General features: G+C 47.6%; 1 protein-coding gene across 1 annotated transcript in view; it reads left to right on the top strand.

Annotated features, from left to right (window-relative positions):
* Positions 1-236: 236 nt before the first annotated feature.
* LOC310999174 (Krueppel-like factor 7) overlaps positions 237-19867 on the top strand; it is a 31684-nt gene continuing 12053 nt past the window's right edge. Inside the window, exon 1 of the mRNA XM_083989498.1 lies at positions 237-505. Coding sequence (XP_083845624.1) covers positions 404-505 — 102 coding nt within the window. The 5' untranslated portion in view covers positions 237-403. The remainder of the gene's footprint in view (positions 506-19867) is intronic.

Below are 19867 nucleotides of genomic sequence, written 5' to 3'. Positions count from 1 at the left end.
CCGCCTGCAGAATCCGCCTAGCCCCGCCTCTGCATGCTCCACCTCCGCACTAATGACTCCCCCACCGCCCATTTCCCTTAAACGGACAAGCAGGGGGAGTTGATTGACAAACCAAACGACGCCCCTCCGTTTACCAAGCCCCTCCCCTCCTCCGGCTCCCTATCAGTGTCTATTTTGGCAACACGGATACGCATGGAGCCTCCATCACATCCAGTCTCTTTTTACGCACCGACTCCGATAATGCGCGCAGGTACAGGGAGCCCTACCGCCACAGCGAGCATTTAATCTCATCTCCCGGACTAATATGAAAGAAGTGGATGTAGAGGTCTGACACAGCCGAGAAAAGGAGGCATATTTCTTGTGGATCACCCCTTGTTTTTTTTTTCCATCACCGAGCGTCAGCATGGATGTCTTGGCGAACCACAGTATCTTTCAGGAACTTCAGCTCGTTCACGACACCGGCTACTTCTCTGCCATGCCGTCGCTGGAGGAGAACTGGCAGCAGGTAGGTCTCCACGTCTCAACTTTCAACCCCCCTCCCAGCCGCCGCGCATCCCTCACCGCTAACCAGCCTCCTCCTCCTCCTCTTCCTCCTCTCCTCTCCTCTCCTCTCCTCTCGCTGATCTGGGCTCACACGCGCTCGTTGGATGCAGGCGTCAACTTTTTTTTTTCTTTTACCCCCTTGAACAGCGCGGACGTGCGGAGTTCAGGGACAAACGAGGAGGTGAAACGCTGTTTCTATCACTCACAGATCTGACATTTCTTTTCCGAGAGATGGCAAAGTGGATAAGATGCGAGCGCACGCCGGGCGCGTAATAAAGCTGTCAAATGCGATTTGGGAAAGATGAAGATCCGAATCCCATAATAGGGACTGAATTGGTCGTGAATAATACATCTACATCCCTCAGATTACTGAGTTGTGAGCCCCCCTCCCTCCCCCGCATGGAGAGAAGTCCCCTCTCTTATTCATAATAGATATCCTAACATGTCTGGCTTTGTACCATCTTTAAATGCAGTGGTGAAAAAAAATGTGCGAAGGCAGTGTGGGAGAGGAAAAACTGTCATCTGCATGTTCTTTTCCACCCCCACTCTCTCTCTCTCACCCTCTCTCTCACTCACACACACACACACACGCATACACTTCCTTCATCCAACTTCAGTGGATGAATACTGAGAGAAAAGCTCGGGGATCCACGCGGCCACATGGTGATGGATGCACCGGTACTTTCCACGGCCATTACTGCTCCATACTCAGTCTCACATGTCTCCTTCCTGCTGATATCAGCCCTGAGATCCACAGTGGAAAGTCTGCTATTATTCCACTGTTTGTGTTGGTTATGGTTGTGGATTTTTTTTTCTTTTCTTTTTTTTACACCTAACTGTCACAAATTGTACTCCTACATGTGGAAATGCTGGTTTTTGATCCTTTTCAGGGGTAAAAATCTGGTGAAAAATGCTTCTATAACTGAACAAACCTGGCATTCATACTCTATTAGCTCCTCTTAAGTGTATTTCACTGCCTACTTTCCTTATTTAAGCCCCAATAAGGGCGATACAGGCATCAGCCCACCTGCATTGCTGCTTCTGCTTCTGCTGCTGCTGGTGCTGGTGATGATGCTTTCCATGCTGCACTTGACTGACCAGGCAAAAAAAAAGAAAAAATCATTGCATGGAAATTTGATGCCGGTATTGTTCAAGCAATAGGAGCTTCAGTTTTTCCTCACTTCTCTGCTTCATGGGGGGAGGAGGAGGGAGAGAGGGAGGGTGAAGGGGAGGAGGAGGGAGAGAAACCGGTGCGTGACCACGGATCCATTCGTTGTGGCCAAGCAGCCTAATTGGCATCCTACTGTTAAGCCACCGACTGCATCTTTTCATAACAAGTCTCCCAACTCCCTGCCTTCACTGCCTGTCAGTGGATTTTTAAATTGCATGGGCCCACTTGTACCATATGCAGCGCATGTCTCTGTCTCTCTCTCTGCTGTTTCTCACCCACAGCCTGCATATCAAAATCAATACCTAATGCAAATGGAAGAGAGGGAGACAGAGGGAGAGCATACGTGCAGGCAGAAAGGCTGGAGAAAGCTCTGGGAATGTCAGTTTGTTTCTCTGACTGGATTTACTGTCTGCTGCTGCTCATCCTCGCCGGGGACAACGTCCATTTTGGACCGAAAGACAGATCACCATGAAGTTAAATAATCACTGTCTCCTAAATCCAGAGGCTTTAGTTCAATTTCTGCTGCTCAAACAGGTCCCTGCTCTCATGGTGAGATGATATAAGGGATGAACCCTGTTACTGCCCCCGGATTCAGTCTGGGGTGAATAAACATCTCATCTAAAATAGAGATGTCATGCATTTCTTGCCTTATAGCATCAATACACGTCCATCATAGGGGATGTAAGATGACTCTAGCCACTTTTGTAGCTGAAAATGTCTCAATTTCATGTCACTCTGCATGTGCATAGATTATTTTAAATCCTTATTCTATAGCAAAATAGGACAGTAATTAAATAATTTGCAAAAAAACAAAATAAGATCATTTATAGAGTGTAAACACTTTCCCAACCAAATTGCTGGCTTTAACTCAAAGCATTTCAAGCCTTGTGTCCCATTACAAGTCACTGGAGTAAATATCAAAGGCGTTTTTTTGGAAACAACCCTTATTCGGAATAAGACGATTGCATTGTGTCCTTCTGAGCTCAAGGATTATGAGTTGCCCCACACTTTGAAACCCCCGCAGCACAGACATGTTCTTGGCAAAGCGATCTGTGTGTTCATTGTAGCGACATGAAGATGCCACGGAGGCCTGCCTGAATACAGGAATTATGAGTAGTGACTCGCCTTAAAAGCTCTGTCTCCAGCCGAGGACGCCGAGTTTGAGCAATCCCCTCTGTGTTCCAGGCACAATTTAGATTTTGATGCTTTTATGGGCTGCGATGGGGAGATAGGAGGCCGTTGTAGCCGGCCCCTAAATGGCTCCCTGAGATGCGATGACAAGAATGAAGACTGTGTCCCCTGTTAGTGTCTGTGAGGGATGATTCAGGCGGTTATTGGAGGATGGGGAGCAGAAAAGGAGGAAAGTGTTTTGGAGGTCTGCAGATGGTACGTTTGAGGCTGCTATTTGTTCCATTATTGAACCTAATGGTGCCAAACTGAACTGTGCTGTCTCGCTTCCAAATCCCAGTACAGTTGGTTGTTCAGAGTTGGAACAAACAGCAGCGCTGGGCTGGATTTGGAACCAGCACGAGCTGATCAGAACTCACTCATTATTCGCAGAGCCCACTTTCCCTCAAAGCAAAGAGTCCACGTGTTATTTTTGCATCTTTATACCAACAGAAATGTTGTTGTTTTTTTTATCTTGGCTGCAGTTTCCAGTGCTTGTTATGCTCCTTTGTAAACTGGAATTCACGCTGGTAAAACCTCATTTGGCTCCTCTGCCAAGCATTTATCAGCATCTTCAGTATTTAGATGCTGACAAAAAGACAAAACATCTGGATTGGATTTCAGCCTGATTTGATTTTTTTTTTCTCTATCAGATGATGTGGCCTCATCCACAGCACTTGACCCTGATGGGTAACAGGACACCACAAATGGCTGTCTGTCATTGACCCCCAGGACACACTCCATACCCTCCAGCATAATATATAGTATGCCTTGGGGGCTCAACAACACACCCACACACATGTGTCTACTGAGTGCCTGATGCCTAGCCAAGCGAAATGTCTGCATGTTGCCGCACGGTGCATTATGGGAGTCTATATGTGGATGTGGACAGATTGTGCGTGGCTTCTGTGTTTCTAAATGTAGGCAGCTTGACCTCCATATGCAAACCTGCGTGCTCAGATGCGTCCACTTCTATCCACTTCTCGCTTGCAACTCGGTAACATACACATTTCCCAAGTAAGAGCAGCAGCAGCAGCAGCAGCGGTGGCGGCGGCTGCAGCAGCTCCATCTGGGGGAGAGCGGTGGGGGAAGTTGCAGAGCATGCACATTCTCCCCGCTGCAGGGTTTCGCATTTCACAGTCCGGTGGGCTCGAAACCCCCCCCACCCACCCACCCACCCACCCCCCAGGAGTGACACGCAGATAGACAGTCAGAGAACAAGATGCATAGTGTCCAGAGGATGCAGATAGATGGAGCGATTCTGTGGCAAAGCTGAGAAAAGTCACTCGGCAGTCTGCACTGGGTGGTTAAAGTTGTGTGGACACGGTCCGAGAGATACAGCGGCACGGTGACCCCCCCCATGAGAGGTCATGATGAAGAGAGGAGGAAGAAGTGAGAAAAGATAGAGCTGAGAATCTGCAGAAAAACTGAATCTATATGCATCCATACCCAGCCGCGTGTGTGAGTGTGTGTGTGTGCGTACGTGCACGCCGGTGCGTATGTGTCTCAGTATGTTATGTAATCCTCAGTAGGCCACAGCTGCTTTCTCACACACAGCAGGCATGCTGGGGATCGCAGCCAACCGGCCCCCTCCTTCCTGTCTGCGTCTTCCTCCATCCTTCATTCCCCTACTCCCCTATTCCACCTCCTCCTCTCTCTTTTTCTTTCCTCTTATAGAATTAGCACAGTATGGATTTTTGATCTCTGCAGAGCTGTTGTGTAAGCTCGGGACCTGTGCGTTTTTCCCCCACGCTGTACACTGCTCGGTTGTGTCGTAACACAGCGGCTGCCAGGTAACAGTCCTTTCCCCATGCACGAGTCGCTCTGTGGAGCACCAGCCATGAGAATGAATGAGTTTAGGAAGCGAAAGTAAACGAACATGCTCTTAAAAAGCACTTTGTATCTTCCCCGTGACCTTTTACCGGCTTCTATTTGATATAATTTTATGCAAATTGAAATTAAATCAATCCTGTAACAGGCACAGCTCAGTATTCTGCGAGCAGGAGGAGGAAGGACAAACTGGGACTTAATCTTATTTGTCTCCAAAGAGCTCCTGGTGGTGTCTCCGCTCCTCGCCTGTGGCTTTATTAAAATGTCACATCAACTGTAAGCACGAGATGTGGGATTCCTGGAATCAAGTTTGGACATGGACCAATGGAAAATTTAGTTAATTCCCTTTTTAGTTTAACTGATGCCCGGTCTCATTTGCACTGAGCCTGAGGAGACAGGATGAAAGGCAGGACAGTAGCGCTGCAGCATCACCTCAGAGGTGACGGCGCGGCCATTCCTAATAGTTTAGTTGCATTCATCCATCACACCGTCGCTCTCCTCTTGCTGCAGTTAATTTCCAGGTATGCTCAAAGTAGTCCTGTGCAGCCTCCTGACGCCCCGATGTCAAATATGAAATTGATTTCCCGCAGCGTTGTTTTGCCCACCTTCGACCCGATGGCGGTCAGAAAGATCGCGAAGATGGATTCCACGTAAGAATCTATTTGACACGACTTGGCCCCCGTGACGCGCTGAGCCATGAAAGGAAGCCTTTGTGTGTTGTAGCCTACAATGCAGCATCTCTGCTTTGCTTCTAGGTGTGTTTTCAGAGGTTATTACTCGATGCATCGATTCTGAGAGGAGATGCACGATTGTTTATAGGGGGGAGAGGGAAAAAAAGACTGTAATAAAAGAGCTGTGAGTTCATCTAATTAGTATAAACAGATAAATGAGCTGTAACTGCAAAAACTCAATTTGGCTCCTGAACAGCAGCAGTTATCTTATCAAGACAGTGCCTGCTTTGCTGTCTAGGAGCTCAGCAGTTCACTTTTGCATGCACTTAAGTTGTTATTTTGCCTTGATTTCAGTCTCCAGAGGTTTGAGCATCCTCCGAATTTACTCATCTCTGCAGCATCCGTGCATCCTCGCATGCACATGAGCGTATGTTGTCAGAATTTCATTATTTGCCTTTGATATGATCTTATCTGGATGGATTCCATGCGTATACTCACACACCGCCACACGCAGGTTTGTGTGTCTGTGTGCGTTGTATAACGAGATGTGCGAACGACCCCCTGACCCAGTAACATCCATTCTGCCATAAGAGCGCTTAGTGAACTCTGCCACCTCTGTCTCATCACTCAGGCAGCTGAGAGGCGATTGCCGGTGATAGGTGCCTGCTACTGCTTTATGGGCGTTGATGAAAAGGTGGGAAGCGCTGATGAAAGAGAGGACGGCGGAGGAAGTATTCATTTGTCTGATGCTTTGGTGACTGGCAGAGAGAGAGAGGAGGGGGTGGAGGAAGCGAAGGGAGAGAGGACGAGGTGGGGGGGGAGGCGAGGGAGCGTGGTGAACAAGCACATCTTTATGTATGGCTTCCGTCTGTGAAACGCTCTGCCACCCCAGGTTTGATTAACAGTGAGAAGAGGAGCCAGTCATTTTTTTCGCCTCACACCAGCACACATGGCTTGGCAATGACTTTCACATCATTTGAGGCGAAATCGGGAAGCCGTTACAGCACCTTACAGTGATCCGACATGCTTCGCTTCTGCCATCCGGCTTGGCAACCGCAGGGAGAGAAGAGAAAAGAGAAGTCTCAGGGACTCATTTTATGCTTTTGGATCACTACAGACTCTCTCTCTCTCTCTTTATCTCACGACTCGCTCTCTCTCCCTTTGACAAATTCTGAGAAGACAGTTTTGACGAAGTCACAGCTGCCTTGTTTGACTTGCCCCGCTCTAACCCCCCATTTAAAGTCAGTCTCTGCGAAAAGTTGAACTCAGGAGAGTTATGCAATCAAAATTTAGCACAATGCCGAACAAAGACCCCTTTTATACAGAGCCACAACATGAATAAAAGGCATGGAGAAAAAATTTGCTGAAGAAACTGTTGCATCAAAAGTATTTACATCTAATTTAAGACAATCCCCCCCAGTTATTTCAATGAAGTTTCCCACCATGAAAGAGGAGAGGAGCTGCTCTGACATGAGGATATACGGCCCTGGCCTGCTTCAACGGATCAAGTCTATCATCATAAAATCCTCCAAGAACGTGGCAAATGCACATCTGTTTGACTTTTAATCATGTTGTTAACAGTTAAATGCCCTGACTATTGGACATAAAGCCACAGACAAGTGGCAGAAGAGATATATTGGCTTCCTCTAAAGCTCTGGAATGAACATGTTTCATCATGTTTGTTTAATTAGTGCAACAAAAAAAAAAAAAAAGCATAAAATCCTGTGGGACTATTTTATTGCTGGGTGCAGTGATTTCCTGGAAACTTGTCCTCACTGTGACATTGCCAGGGACCCAGCAGAGACTCACTGTGCCCAGCCAAGAAATAGTATGTCCCCAAAACGACAAAGTTCCTTTAAGCTAATTTCTATCATCAAACTATGCGGATACTGTACATATTCCATCTGATAACTGAATTCAAAGTATCTGTTATTTCTTGCCTTGTGCAAAAAAAAAGAAGAAAAAAAAGCGTTGGCTGCAGTTCGAGGTAAACATGAATCAGGTGACTCACCATAACATTGTCATTTAGCTGTTGGCAGGTTGCTCATTGTCACTGACTGAATCATATCATCTCAGTATGGTCGTGTTTTACTTTGCGGGTGAATCACTGTATGTAAAACGGCCTTGACTATGTAAGGAAGTCTTGATTACATTGCTGGGTCCACAGATTTATTTCTCCTCAGTGTTGCAGCCTGTTCACATAATGTGAAAACCCACCGGCTTTCGGTCATGGCCACATATCCACACTATGTCCAGGCATTTCACAGCCACCATTGGCTGCGACATACCAAGCGTTAACATCCTCCATCCTCCTGCCTACCTGTTGCTAGGCAGCCTTGGCAAGCGGGAAGGCCCGGCTTTGGCTTATTTGTTTGTTTAGCTGTCAGTCCAGGAGGCTAATCCCACCCCGAGGGGCTCCTAGCCATCCAGAACCGGAGATCCAGCCATGTGGACCATCTCTCTTGGAAGATCGAGCGAGAGCATCGGGGGGGGGGGGGGGGGGTAGAGGTGGAAGGGGGGAGAGAGGGAGAGAGAGACAAGGGCAATTTGCCCTGAGTAAACACCGCTGCTTGTTGTTGTCATCTGAAGCCAGCCATCAATCACGGCCCTAAGCTCTTGGCGGTGACAGCCGCAAGGACGCGGCGCGCTCTGAAACCGGTTGGCTAGTTTATAAAGCAGTCAGTGGTGAAGATCACAGCTGAGAGCGGCCATAGACCAGGCTGTGTTGACTTTTAGACAGCGTGCGCTTTTGTAACAAGATATTATCGTGGCACGAGGTTGCATTCATGGAGTCCGGTAGAGACGTAACAATACTGCATTATGTAAGCAGCAGAGAGTTTGTGTGTCTTTGTGAGAGTCTGTGCAGTCCCGTGTATGTGTGTTTATCTGTGTGTGTGTGTGTGTGCTTTGCATGCCGGCCTCGGCGCTCAGCTGCGGTCGCCCAACATGCAAAGCCAGTGGTGTTTTTCCACCTGCCATGGCTCACTGCTCCAAAGCTGTCCAGCTGGTTGCACAGTGAGTCGGGACCTTTCTCTTCCATCTCTGTGTCTGTCTCTGCAAAGACTCTCACCTCCTTTTCCTCTTTCTATCTCTCTATTCCTGTTTTTTTTCCTCCTCTTGCTTTTATATCTATCACTCTTTGTCTTTTAAGTTTTCTAACAGCACCCTTCCACAAGACAGGGCCTAAAGCAGGGCATATTTTAATTGTGCAAATTCCCAAGATGAAATTTGCAATTAATCAAATTACCAGAAACCTCACTTTAGGGCCACTGGAGGTCTGCAGCCTCACTTTACCCAGTGGATTGAATGAACAGGAGGTGTACTTCACAAAATATAACAAATTACTACAAAATTAAATTTGAATCGGCCTCTTTGTCACTCCCTGTGTTCCTCAAAGCTGCCTTACAGCGTGTACCTGCTCTGGCAGCGAGACACCATAGGGATGGGTGGTCAGGAGCAGATGAAATATGTTCTCCTTTTTCAGCAGATGATGCTAAATTCAGTGGAAGATTCAAGCGGGGCCCCATATTACCCTAAAGACACTGGTGTCTGCAGCCAACTGGGTACGTCGTGTAGTTTCAGTCCTTCCAAGCCCCTCAGGGTTGAGTTGTCTGGATAAAATACGACTTGTGTCCTCAAAACCAGGCAGATTCGGCTTGAACTGTGATGTCAAAGCCTGAAACCATGTTTTTTAACTGCGGGAAAAATATTATTTTGACATGCAAGAAGAGAAAAAATGCAGCAAGTGGCAGCATAGACGGACAGAGAGGATGGTGCACCCTGCTTCACTCTTCCAGCGGCCGAGGAAGTGCCCTTCTGTGATTTAATGAGACCTGTGGGGAGACCCATTCATCAGCGTGACAGCGTACCTCTGTTTCCCATTGTTCTGTTCTGGTATGTGAGGAGAGAAGTGTGTGTTTTAGCCTTAATGATGGGCTGGCAACCCTTTGATTAGATGAATCTCCTGGTGCTAATTAAGATTCGGGCTGCCAAAAGACATCTGTGTTTACGCCTTCCGCCCTCTCCCGTTTCCTCGGATGCACATCGACGTGTATGGCGAGCGGCCCGGGGGATGCGTTCTGCAGCGGCGCTAATTTCGACGTTTTCGGTCTCAGCTGGGAGTTTCGGTCCTGACCTGTGGGTTCACATAAACACAGGGCCTTTGGCAAAACCAAGTCGCCGAACCAAGCAATCTACCTGTCGAATCATTAAAGGGATGGTTCAACATTTTGGCAAATTGGCTCATTGCCATAATCCCTATAGTCATAGCAGTAGGTTCGTTACCTTTAATTGTTGGTGCAAGCTATTTTTAGAACAGCGGAGCAGAGCCGTGAGCTGCTCAGGGCTATGCTACGGAGGCTAATGGGATTTCTTGGTTTCCCTCATCAAACTCATCAAATACACAATCCAACAACTCCAAAACGCTCTGGTGGACAAGTTGTGACCTGCACATTCACCACGCTATGAGATAATAACAGAATGTTAACAGACAGAGTTGTTTTTCGAGGTAACCTATGACTATAGCAATGGGCCAATTTCCCAAAATGTTGAACTATCCCTTCGAGACATTAGTTCTTCATAACAAAACCGTCATTTAATGTCTTCCAGTAACAGAATCTGTTCATAGATTTTTCTATTATCTCATCTCCCTGTGTAGAAATGAGTCAATAGCAGTGAACTATCAGTATGAGTGATACAAATACCAGTTTGCGATTTAGAAACATTTAAGAACCCCTGCCGCTTGATGTTTTTCCCCATCTTTTAACTAAACTGATGTTGTCACATAAATGTTTCACTACCCAATTCCCCCTTGCTTATTTTCAGGGAGGAGAATCTGATAACTTATGCTAACAAGAGCGAAGGCATCCCCAGTCCTCCCCCCTCCGTCAGCCCTCCCTCCCTCAAATCGCCCCGTCTCTGCGAGCATTTGCGTGGCTAGACGACACATCCTCCCACTCTCTCTCAGTTTACTGCTATGTGTTATTCAGTCTATTGCCCCAGATATTATTTCATTGTAAAATGATGCCAATTAGTAAAGCCAGTCGCCGGTGGCTGTGGTCTGGCTCCTTCTCTGTTCCGGCGGGGAAAGTTATTTGGGTCGGCAGCTATTTTCAGCCTGTGATGTTGCCAGGAATACTTTAGGGAGCAGCCACTGTTTTATAAGAGAGCACATCAATAATTTTCACTGGTGTGTGAGAGTGTATGTGTGTGTGTTTGTGCAAGAAATTGAAAGAGAAAGAGCTTCACAGACAGAGTTTATTGGGTTTACATGTGTGTTTGTACCCGTGTGTGCATCAGTAAGAAAATTGGCAGTTGAATATTCAGCAGAGCAGGTGGCATGTGTGTACTTTATGTACATAAACACATGCACTTGCTCCTGTGTTGCACACGTTCCACTGCAACTGTCATAACCCCCCCACCCATTCATTTAAAACATGTTAATTTGCCAGCCTTTAACACTTTAACCCCAAATCTTAATTCTGGTTCTTTGGCCTTTTCCCTAATCACTTCTGAATGCTCTATGTGCAGAACACACACACACACATACACACAGAGAGCAAAAGGCCAAAGTCAATGAGTCCCTCACACCTTTCTCGGTGCATCTAACCACCCTCTTTCCCTCTCCGCTGAGCAGCCCAAACATTGTCGGGATGAAATCGGGGTGAAAAAGTCCTCACACTCCTGCCGGTGCCAGCCACTCTGCGCCGCAGGGTGAACGGGTTCAGCTCTCCCCGCCCATCTGCATACAACCTAAACTCCCATGCACTCTCCTCTCCACTATCTCTTGGAGGAGAGCCCACAGCAGCAGCAGCAGCAGCAGCAGCAGCAGCAGCAGCAGCAGCAGCAGCAGCAGCAGCAGCAGCAGCAGCAGCGGTGGCACGGAGACGTCTTTCAATATTTTAAGCAGCTTGGGCTAATCTTAGTCGCTCAGGTTCGTTTTTTGAAAGCATTGGCGGAATAATAGACAGAATGACAGCGCCCCACCTCCTGTTTGCACGGTCTCGCATGCATGTAAAGTCACCGGGATGCACACACACACACATACACACACACGCTCTTGCGTAACCACACAGAACACCCCCCCCCCTTGAAAACACAACGTCTGCGACCCTGAGCTAATCCACCTTGGCCTTGCGAGACTGTTCCACTGACCTGCTTTCGCTGCTCACGCTTGTTTTCTTGCTAGCACGCCACCCCCAACCACTTTTTTCGTGTCGTAATGAGTGAGGACGACTGAAACTGTGATGCTAAGTGTTACACAACACCTGCGCGGGGGTAAACACGGACACAAGATGACTGGCGGGAAGAGAAAAAAAAAAAGCAGAGGTGGGCTTTTTTATTCAGTGTAAGAAAAGAACCATTTTGGCTCTTATCAGCGCAGGCATGGCGCCACAGTTGCACTTCACGGTTTGTGGACGTGATCGGGGTACCGAGCGTCCCTCTCTGACTGGCACTGTATGAGGAGGAAGCAGAGTTTTTCCGCTTCACTGTTCCCTTTATCTCTCCCCCCCTCTCTGTTATTTTCGGCCCTCCTCCCCTCCCTCCCTCTCTCTCTCTCTTTCTCTTTTTTCGCTGCTCGCCACTCTTTTGTTTCTCCTTGCCTTTTTCCAGCCAAGGCCCCATTCTCTTGCCCCGTCATTGTGTGCGGTAATGAAGATTAGCCAGCCCGCCGCACACAATGGGGTCCCCACATCCGGAGCGCAGACTCCCCAAATCCTGCTGCAAGCTGCTAGCCCTGGTGTAAAACCACTGTTGTTGCCGCCGCCACCACCGCCGCCGCCCCCTTCCTCCCTCTCTATCAACCCCACACACACACACACACACACACACACACAAACATGTCCAATATGCACTCTGCACTCTGCCGTGTTGAAAGCGAATGGGCTGAAATGTCTCCTGATTAGATTAGGATGGTTTTGACAGCTGAGAGGGAGCGCTCGGCGACTCATACGCCGATAAACAGCAGCTCACCCAAATCCAGTTAAAGAGAGACAGAGTTCCCCTCCCTAGCGAGTGCAACACTGCTCCAGTCGCTGGGATTATAACCTCCCCCTCCCTCCCTCCCTCCATCATCCCCCCCTTCTCCTCTTCACTCCATGCTCCTGCTTTTCTCCTCCTCTCTCCAATCTCATCCTCCTCTCCATCATTCATCCTCCTCGCTCACAAGGTGCGTCTTCTCTCCCCTCCTCTCCTCTCTTCCCCTCCTCTCCTCTCCTCTCCTCTATCCCATTTCACCCTCACCTCTCCCATCCTCGACTTAATACCAGAACAAAGACATTTTCCACACTTTGTCACAAGCTATTTAGATGGAGCAGTAGAGGTCTTTATAGGCCCTGTTCACTTGTTGTATCCCAGGCGCTAAGACCTCTTAATAACGTCTGTATCGCTCTCTCAAGGTCAGCAGATCTCCAGCAGTTCAGTCTGTTTACTTGTCAAGCTTCTTTCAGCGTTTAGAGGATGCATGTGCAGCTTTGTCTGCGCAGAACGATGGATTATCCACCGAGAGCACAGATATATGTCAACTGTTTACATTTTGGGAGGATATGAAGATTTATTACCTCTCGTCACCTTCTTGTCAAAAGTGGAGATGTGATGAGAAGTGTAAAAAAAAAAAACACGTGGCTGCAGTTATGTCACATTTCTATTGAGATTAATTGTTTCAAACACAGGGGCTCTTCATGTTGGCATCCATGTTGTGATGCAGGGAGAGGAACACAGAGAGAGGGTTGGTTCGTCGGTGCCGGGACGACGAGGATGTGTGCCTTTCTGTTGTGTCTGCTCCAGAGAAAGCAATGGGAAATGTCTTTCTGCTCCATTAAGCAGAGGTCACCAGGTTTTGGAGCGCTGAGTGCTCCATCACTGTGGTTTTCCTGCAAGATGAAAGGCGCTTTTGAAGATCCCCCCCTCCCTCCCACCCACCAATCGCACACAGACAGCGCACATGTCACGTTAAAAAACCCACCAGCACCGCTCGCATCTCCCGTTCCCGCTGAAGACAATGTGTCAAAGAGCGAAAAAACTGAAATAAAGCATGTAAATCTAAGTATTAAACTGAATAAAAGAAGAGGAAAAAAACTGAAGATGCTGTTTCAAGTCTATTAGTGCACCCATCCAAACAAAAACTGACTGTGTGTAAAAGGAGGTGTCAGTTTTTACAACCAAAATGTGCATTATTCCCTCAAACTCCGTCAGCAAATTGTGATTTTAACAACTGGCGGTGTCTGTTATCAGCCCGGAGCCCACACTGTGTAAAAACTGCCTCAAGGTGCTGCGTTGCCAGGCTTTGACGGAAGAGCTGACGGCGCCTCTGATTATTACTGTGAGGCTAATGTCGTCTGATAAGGCCGTGTGTGTAATTAAGCTGTTTCCGTGGCATGTTATCTGAAGCTAGGTGAGGCCCGGCTGCCGGGAGAGATGGAGCTGTTCGTCAGCGAGGAGGAGGAGGAGGAGGAGGAGGACTCCTGTCTCCTGTCTGCTGCTTTTCAAGCCACCTATCTCCCCCTCTATTTTTTTTTCCTTCCTAATCTGTGATGTAAATTTTCTTGCTCATGCATCTGCAGGTGAGACGATGCTTCATCCTTCACCTCCTCCACTCTTCAAACTCTCTTTGCATAGCTTGTGTCTCCATCTCTCACCTGTCTGCCTCTGTCTTCTCTCTGTAAAGGCAGATAAATTAGCTTTGTCTCTCCCCCCCCCCTCCAGCTTTTCTCCTCTTTGTGTCTCTGCTCCTTCCACCTCTGCCCAAGCCCCTTAAAGATCCCTCCTGGCCAAAACTCTCTCCCTGCACCCCTGCCTCGCGCTCCGTCGAGAATAACAGGGTGACGCGAGGGCGCCCGCTCCGCTATTCAGATCAGTGTCGAGGAAAATGAAGCATTATCTCCACCAACCCCGCTCCCCCCCGCCCTTCCCCTCCTCTCGGCCCCCGTAGGCAGGTTCCCCGCTCGGCTGGGAGCCGCCGATGACGCCATGCTGCTCTCCAAGGAGTCTGAAATCTGGGGGCCGGAGCTCTTAGCGAGTGCAGGGAAGGAGCTAAAAGCCCTGAAGGGGAGCTTAGAGAGAGGAGGGGTGGGGAGGGGAGGGGGGCTGCTTTTTGGAGATTTTGTCTGTGTGTGTGTGTGTAGATGGGGAAGGGGGGGGGGGGCTGCTGTGCAAGTATTGCTCAGCCAAGCTATAGATTACCGTCTTTGTCAGCTGCGATGGCCACCGCTGATGAGCTCCTGCACGGTATCATTTCGTATCGATTAGGCACTGCGACGCAAACACACGCGCGCATGCACACACAAACACACGGAAGACAAACACACAAAGGCTGTTGGCGAGATGGCCGCTGCCTCGGGGCCACTGGTCATTTAGCTGTCACCTCAAAGTGAAGACTTGGCCCGGCTCAGCAGATCAATGAGAGACACCGGCCCTATAACACACTGTGGCAGGACAAGGCGCACACGTGTGCACAGAGACACACACTATATGGGCATCGCACACTTGGATTAAATGGCTGCCAAAAGTTTTCTATAGATAAAAGTGACAAGTGTGTCGCAGAATCACAAACAGCAACAACAAAGTCGACTGTAAATAAAGTCAGTAAAGTCACACTGTGTCATAAAAATGAGTAGAGGTAGAAAAGGAGGAGAAAACCTGTAGGCTAACACATCAGGGTTTTAATCAGAGCTGCTGTTGTACTCACACCCTCTGAATTAAAAAACCAAGGCCTTCTTATTTCCCTGTGACCAACAGCATTGTGCGACTTCAATAACAGCGTGCAACACGTAATGAACAGACTGTCAGTTCAATGCGAATGGACAAAAGAAGCACCGCCGTGGAGATGCCGGGCGTTAATTCATCCATGACGCCAATGTTACTCACTTTTTTAAAACGAGTAATCAAACCTCTGCCAGATATTGAAATGGCACTGGCTATGTAATGAAAATGTCACGTCTGGAGCTGAAAAGGATGCTGACGACAGATCAGAACCACGCATTGTTTTTTTGTTTGTTTGTTTCTGCAAGACAACAAATGTGTAGAGTCACCACAACACAACACTGCAGCTTCAGGAGTGCTGGTTGGTTGCGTTTGAATTTCTTTACTTGTCTCTTCTATTTCCAGTCTTCAGCTAAGATAAGCTATGCTAAAATAAGCTAAGCTAAAAAAAACCATCTGTTTCCAGCCACTGATTGACCACAGGCTACAGAGCATACTTCTCCTTTAACTGTCAATAAAATGAATGAAAGTAAATTTTAATGAATCCCACTAATTAATACAAAAGACAACAGTCATTTACTGTGATTTTACACAAATTAACAACATGGTTTTCTTTTTATTTGAGATCACAAACAATTTAGATCAATGACCGAAATCTCAACTCTTAATAAAAAAAAAAGTACGTCCTCATCGCAGCTCAGCAAGGATGGTGCTGCTGGGGGGAATCATGGGTCATATTTGAAAAGATGTGACAGCACCCCCCCAACACTCCCCACCCTTGGTGCATTTAACAATAGTGCTGCATCACCCCCTCCAGCTCAGCCCCCCCTTATAGTCCTGCCCTTTTCAACCCTGCTGAATATTATTCATAGCACCTTGTCTCTATCACGGCATCTGTAAAAACTAAACACGATCATCCTAAAATTAATGAGCCATATCCACCCCATTACATTTATCTGTTTAGCGGTGTTTTGGGCCTTCCTTTAGGGCATTATGCATGCTCCTCTGTTCATATTTATAACCCAGGCTTTTTATTAGCGACGTAGTGGGGTGCTAACAGTTGGGAGGCAGCCTGCGCTTTGATGGTGATGGCAGGCGGCTCGGCGCAGGCCAAATGTGAGGGGAGGTGACGCGGGGAGAGAGAGGATCAGCTGCCAGGCCGAGGGCCTCGTGGAAGAGGAGGGGAGAGGGTGAGGAGCAGAAAGAAAGTGAGAGGGGAGACTTTAACTTGAAAGTCAGAGAATGAAAAGAAGTAAAGAGTGAATGGCTTCGCAGTTTGACTTTGCGAAGGAGCGCGTCTTGTGATCAGCAAGCATTTCTCACACCTGTGGTATTTTAAGCCTCAGCAACCTGAGGTGTGTTCACCATGCATGATTCAGTGAGAGTGTGTTTGTGAGTGCAACCGCTCGTTTCACAGAAAAACAAGTACAAGTGCGTTTATATCTGATTCTTGTCCCTTTTTTATTGGCTTTTATTTTAATATGTGTGCATCTACTGGGGTAAAGGTGACAGAGAGGAGAGGGAGAGGATGAGATTTAAGTGATTTGACCTCATCTGAGAAACTGTGACCTGACCCTGACCCTGACCCTACAACACCTTCCTGTGGCTGGATTTATGTGTTCATGAACAGATGCTCTTCCTACAGTCATTTCCTATGTAATTCTGCACAAAATAAGATGTGCATTTATGCATGAGAATGGAAACGCATTGTGTCCCATGCAAGTCATTCTTCATCATTTGAGAGTGTTGCAGGGCTGTATTCATCAGGCTGCAGAGCTAAACCCATTTTAACATGCTCTGGAGCTGAAAACCACTGAAATGAGCCTTGAACAGTTTGTCCAACTACTTTAATAATTGCTTGATTAATTCAACGAGTTAATTCAAAGCTAAATAATGAGCTTTGTTCTAGGTTTCCAGCATCTGAAGTTTTCTTTCTCATCGTTGCATGTTCTCACCTCTGGATAATGACGGATCAAACGATCGAAGAAAGAATGTCACCACATGATGTGATGATGAAATTAGTCCGGACCTTTCAGTGACAGTAAATAAAAATGATGCAGTGGCGCCAGGAGGGTCACACTAACCTTTAATCTCATGGAGAGGGTAATAATCCCGTACTTTGCGGTGGTACTGTAGCTTGGATTTCCTCCCTCAGCGCTGCAGGAAGACCTCAGCCTCAACTTTGACCTTATTTGGTGCAGCTGCACTGATCAATCCATTAGATGAGACATCACCTGATATAACCTGAGAGTGACTAAAAGGTCAAAATCAGTTTTATACTCTCAACACCTCTTGATTGATCTTGATAGGCGCTTTGTTTTTTATCAGTGATATGTCATGGTAGGAAAAGCACAGGCTGAATTCCATTTAGCTTCTGGGATTTCAGGGTCCTACTTGGCCCGCTGTCACTCTGTCATGCTTTACTAGGACACACCTGCACCTATAGCTGCCGATGACTGACTGTATCGCTCAGGAGAGATGCTTGAATCTTGGGTCGGAGGACAGACAGTCCCGGATTCTCTCAGGCTTGAAGGTGGAGGTGCTGCTGCCGCTGGAACAGGCGCCGGATTCTCTCGGCTTATCCCGGTTTGTGTGAGGGAATCATCCCAAAAGCCTTTTAGGAAATGAAGCCTCTTTTTTTTTTTTTTGTCGGGGCCTGTTCCAGTCACCCCGTCAAAATCGGCGTTTGTCCAAACGGAGTTGAAGCTCCTTACGGCTCCTTTATCTTGGCTATTGTGCGACGCTTTTTGGCTCTTTTCGTTTTCTTGCCTACACAAACACAAAATGCAAGTTGCACATTCACTTAAGCCCACGAGAGCAGCAAATAGATGTGTTTATGCATGTGCGTGGGCGTTCACACTAACACACACACACACATGCGCTGGAGCTGCGTAATTGCACACAGAGTAGCATAATTATGCAGCTCACACATACATGTGTGCTTGCAAAATTACATGCACACGCACACACTAGCCCAAACTAGCCTAATTACATGCAGCCACATACAGTACACACACAGGAGCCGCTGATCAACTGCATGACCTTCTCTCTAACAATGTTAATGTCACCACCTGGGGGAAGAGGGGGGAAGGAAGGAAGGAAAGAAGGAAGGGGGTTGATGGAGTGATGTTAGGAAAGAAGATCATGCATGCTAAGCTTGTCATACCTGCCGCCCCTCCCTCACCTGCATCCTCTTTCATCCGTCTTACTTTGTCAAACATCCCATATTCTGTAAATGCACACTCCTTCTCTCTCTCTCTGTGTCTTGTTGTGTCACAGCTGACACCTGAGCACTTCCCGGCACATCACCGTGGGTCGCAACCTAACATTTAGTGTGCATGAACCCTTTTCTGTGTGAGTGTGGTTTGCCCGCTGACAGGATCCTGTTACGCCAAATGTCACACTTCCAAAAAGGATTCACCCCCCACCGAGAAAATGAAGTCAAGACCTTCCTTCGCTCTGTCTCTCTCCCTCCTCTCCCCTTCACCTTGCCCCTCCATCACTCCCCTCCTCCTATCCCCCCCTCCTCACCCTCACTTATCCGTTTCTATCCTCTTTTCCGCTCTCTTGAACTATCTCTACGCACACGCGCGCGCACTCACCTTGGTGTGCAGTCCTCAGCGTTTTGCTGAATAAAGTCCCCTTCAACTGGTTGGTTTTAGTGGATAATTAGTCCTCACCTTGGGAGAGGAGGAGACCACAATGAGAAGAAAAGGAGGGAAAGAAGGAGAGAGAAAAAAAGGGGTGATTTTGGCGGAATCGATCGGGGGTGAAGCAGAAAGAATGGTGGAAATGAGTGCGGAGGAGAGTGGTGTAGAGGAGGGGTTGCGAAGGCCGGGGTGCAAATGTTTATTTCTCCCCGGCACCTCACGGAGCAGCAGCATGCCATTCTCTTCATCATGTCTGGACGCTTTCAATATTTAATTTAGCTCTGAATGAAAGAGTAAAGGGAGGGAAAAAAGAAAAAAACCTCTCATTTAATTCACGATTCACTGGCTGCAGCCATCAAGGAAACAGTAGAGAGAGAGAGACCTCTCAGACAGTGCATGAAAGAAGTTATTTTTCAAAGAGGAAAAAAAAAAAAACATGTAGGCGTGCAGTGGAGGGAGGAAGCACAACACATTATCTTCTCTTCTTACTGTAGATGTGGTCTGGAGCAGCTTTTTAATTCGATGTCAGTATGCAAATACTGTAAACAGTCAAAAAAACAACAACTCCAAAGCCTTTTTTTTTTTGTTCCTGGAAGAAAAACGACGACTTAGAGGTGAAATCGCGCTCCCTTAGCAACAGACGCCTTCCCCCCCTCTCAACCACTCCAAAAAACATGTGCGGTTTTATTTTTAGAAGGTGCAAACAAGGGAAAGGAGGGTGTGTTGTAAGATTGTAAATGTCTCTGATGTGTTCAGTCTGCACAACCTTATTCCTGATAATGGAACTAGCTACTCTGTCTTGTCAGTGCCTATTTACACACAAATGAAGTGGCGAGTATCACGCGCCCAGTGGAACCGCTCGCCTCCATCTCGGCTGTCAAAACGGGTTAGCGGCTACAAGCGAAACACAACGATCCCTGGGATCAGACCGGCGCCGTCCGTTCAAACATAATAGCATCATCCTTGGACATGGAGCGTCTCTTTCCCTCCCTTTTCAGAAACCTTTTGCCAGCTTGTTGCAAAGTAATAGACTCCTCAGGATGCCAGTTCACACAAATCGGGGATGCAGTCTTTTATTTGCCCTCCGCGGGGAGAGGTGTTTGGAGTAATAGGGATGAAGCAGACCATAACTACAG

This window comes from Trachurus trachurus (genome assembly GCF_905171665.1).
Source record: "Trachurus trachurus genome assembly, chromosome: 2".
Taxonomy (NCBI): Eukaryota; Metazoa; Chordata; class Actinopteri; order Carangiformes; family Carangidae; genus Trachurus; species Trachurus trachurus.
The sequence above is the reverse complement of the archived record's forward strand: the minus strand, read 5'-3'. Positions and strand labels throughout refer to the sequence as shown.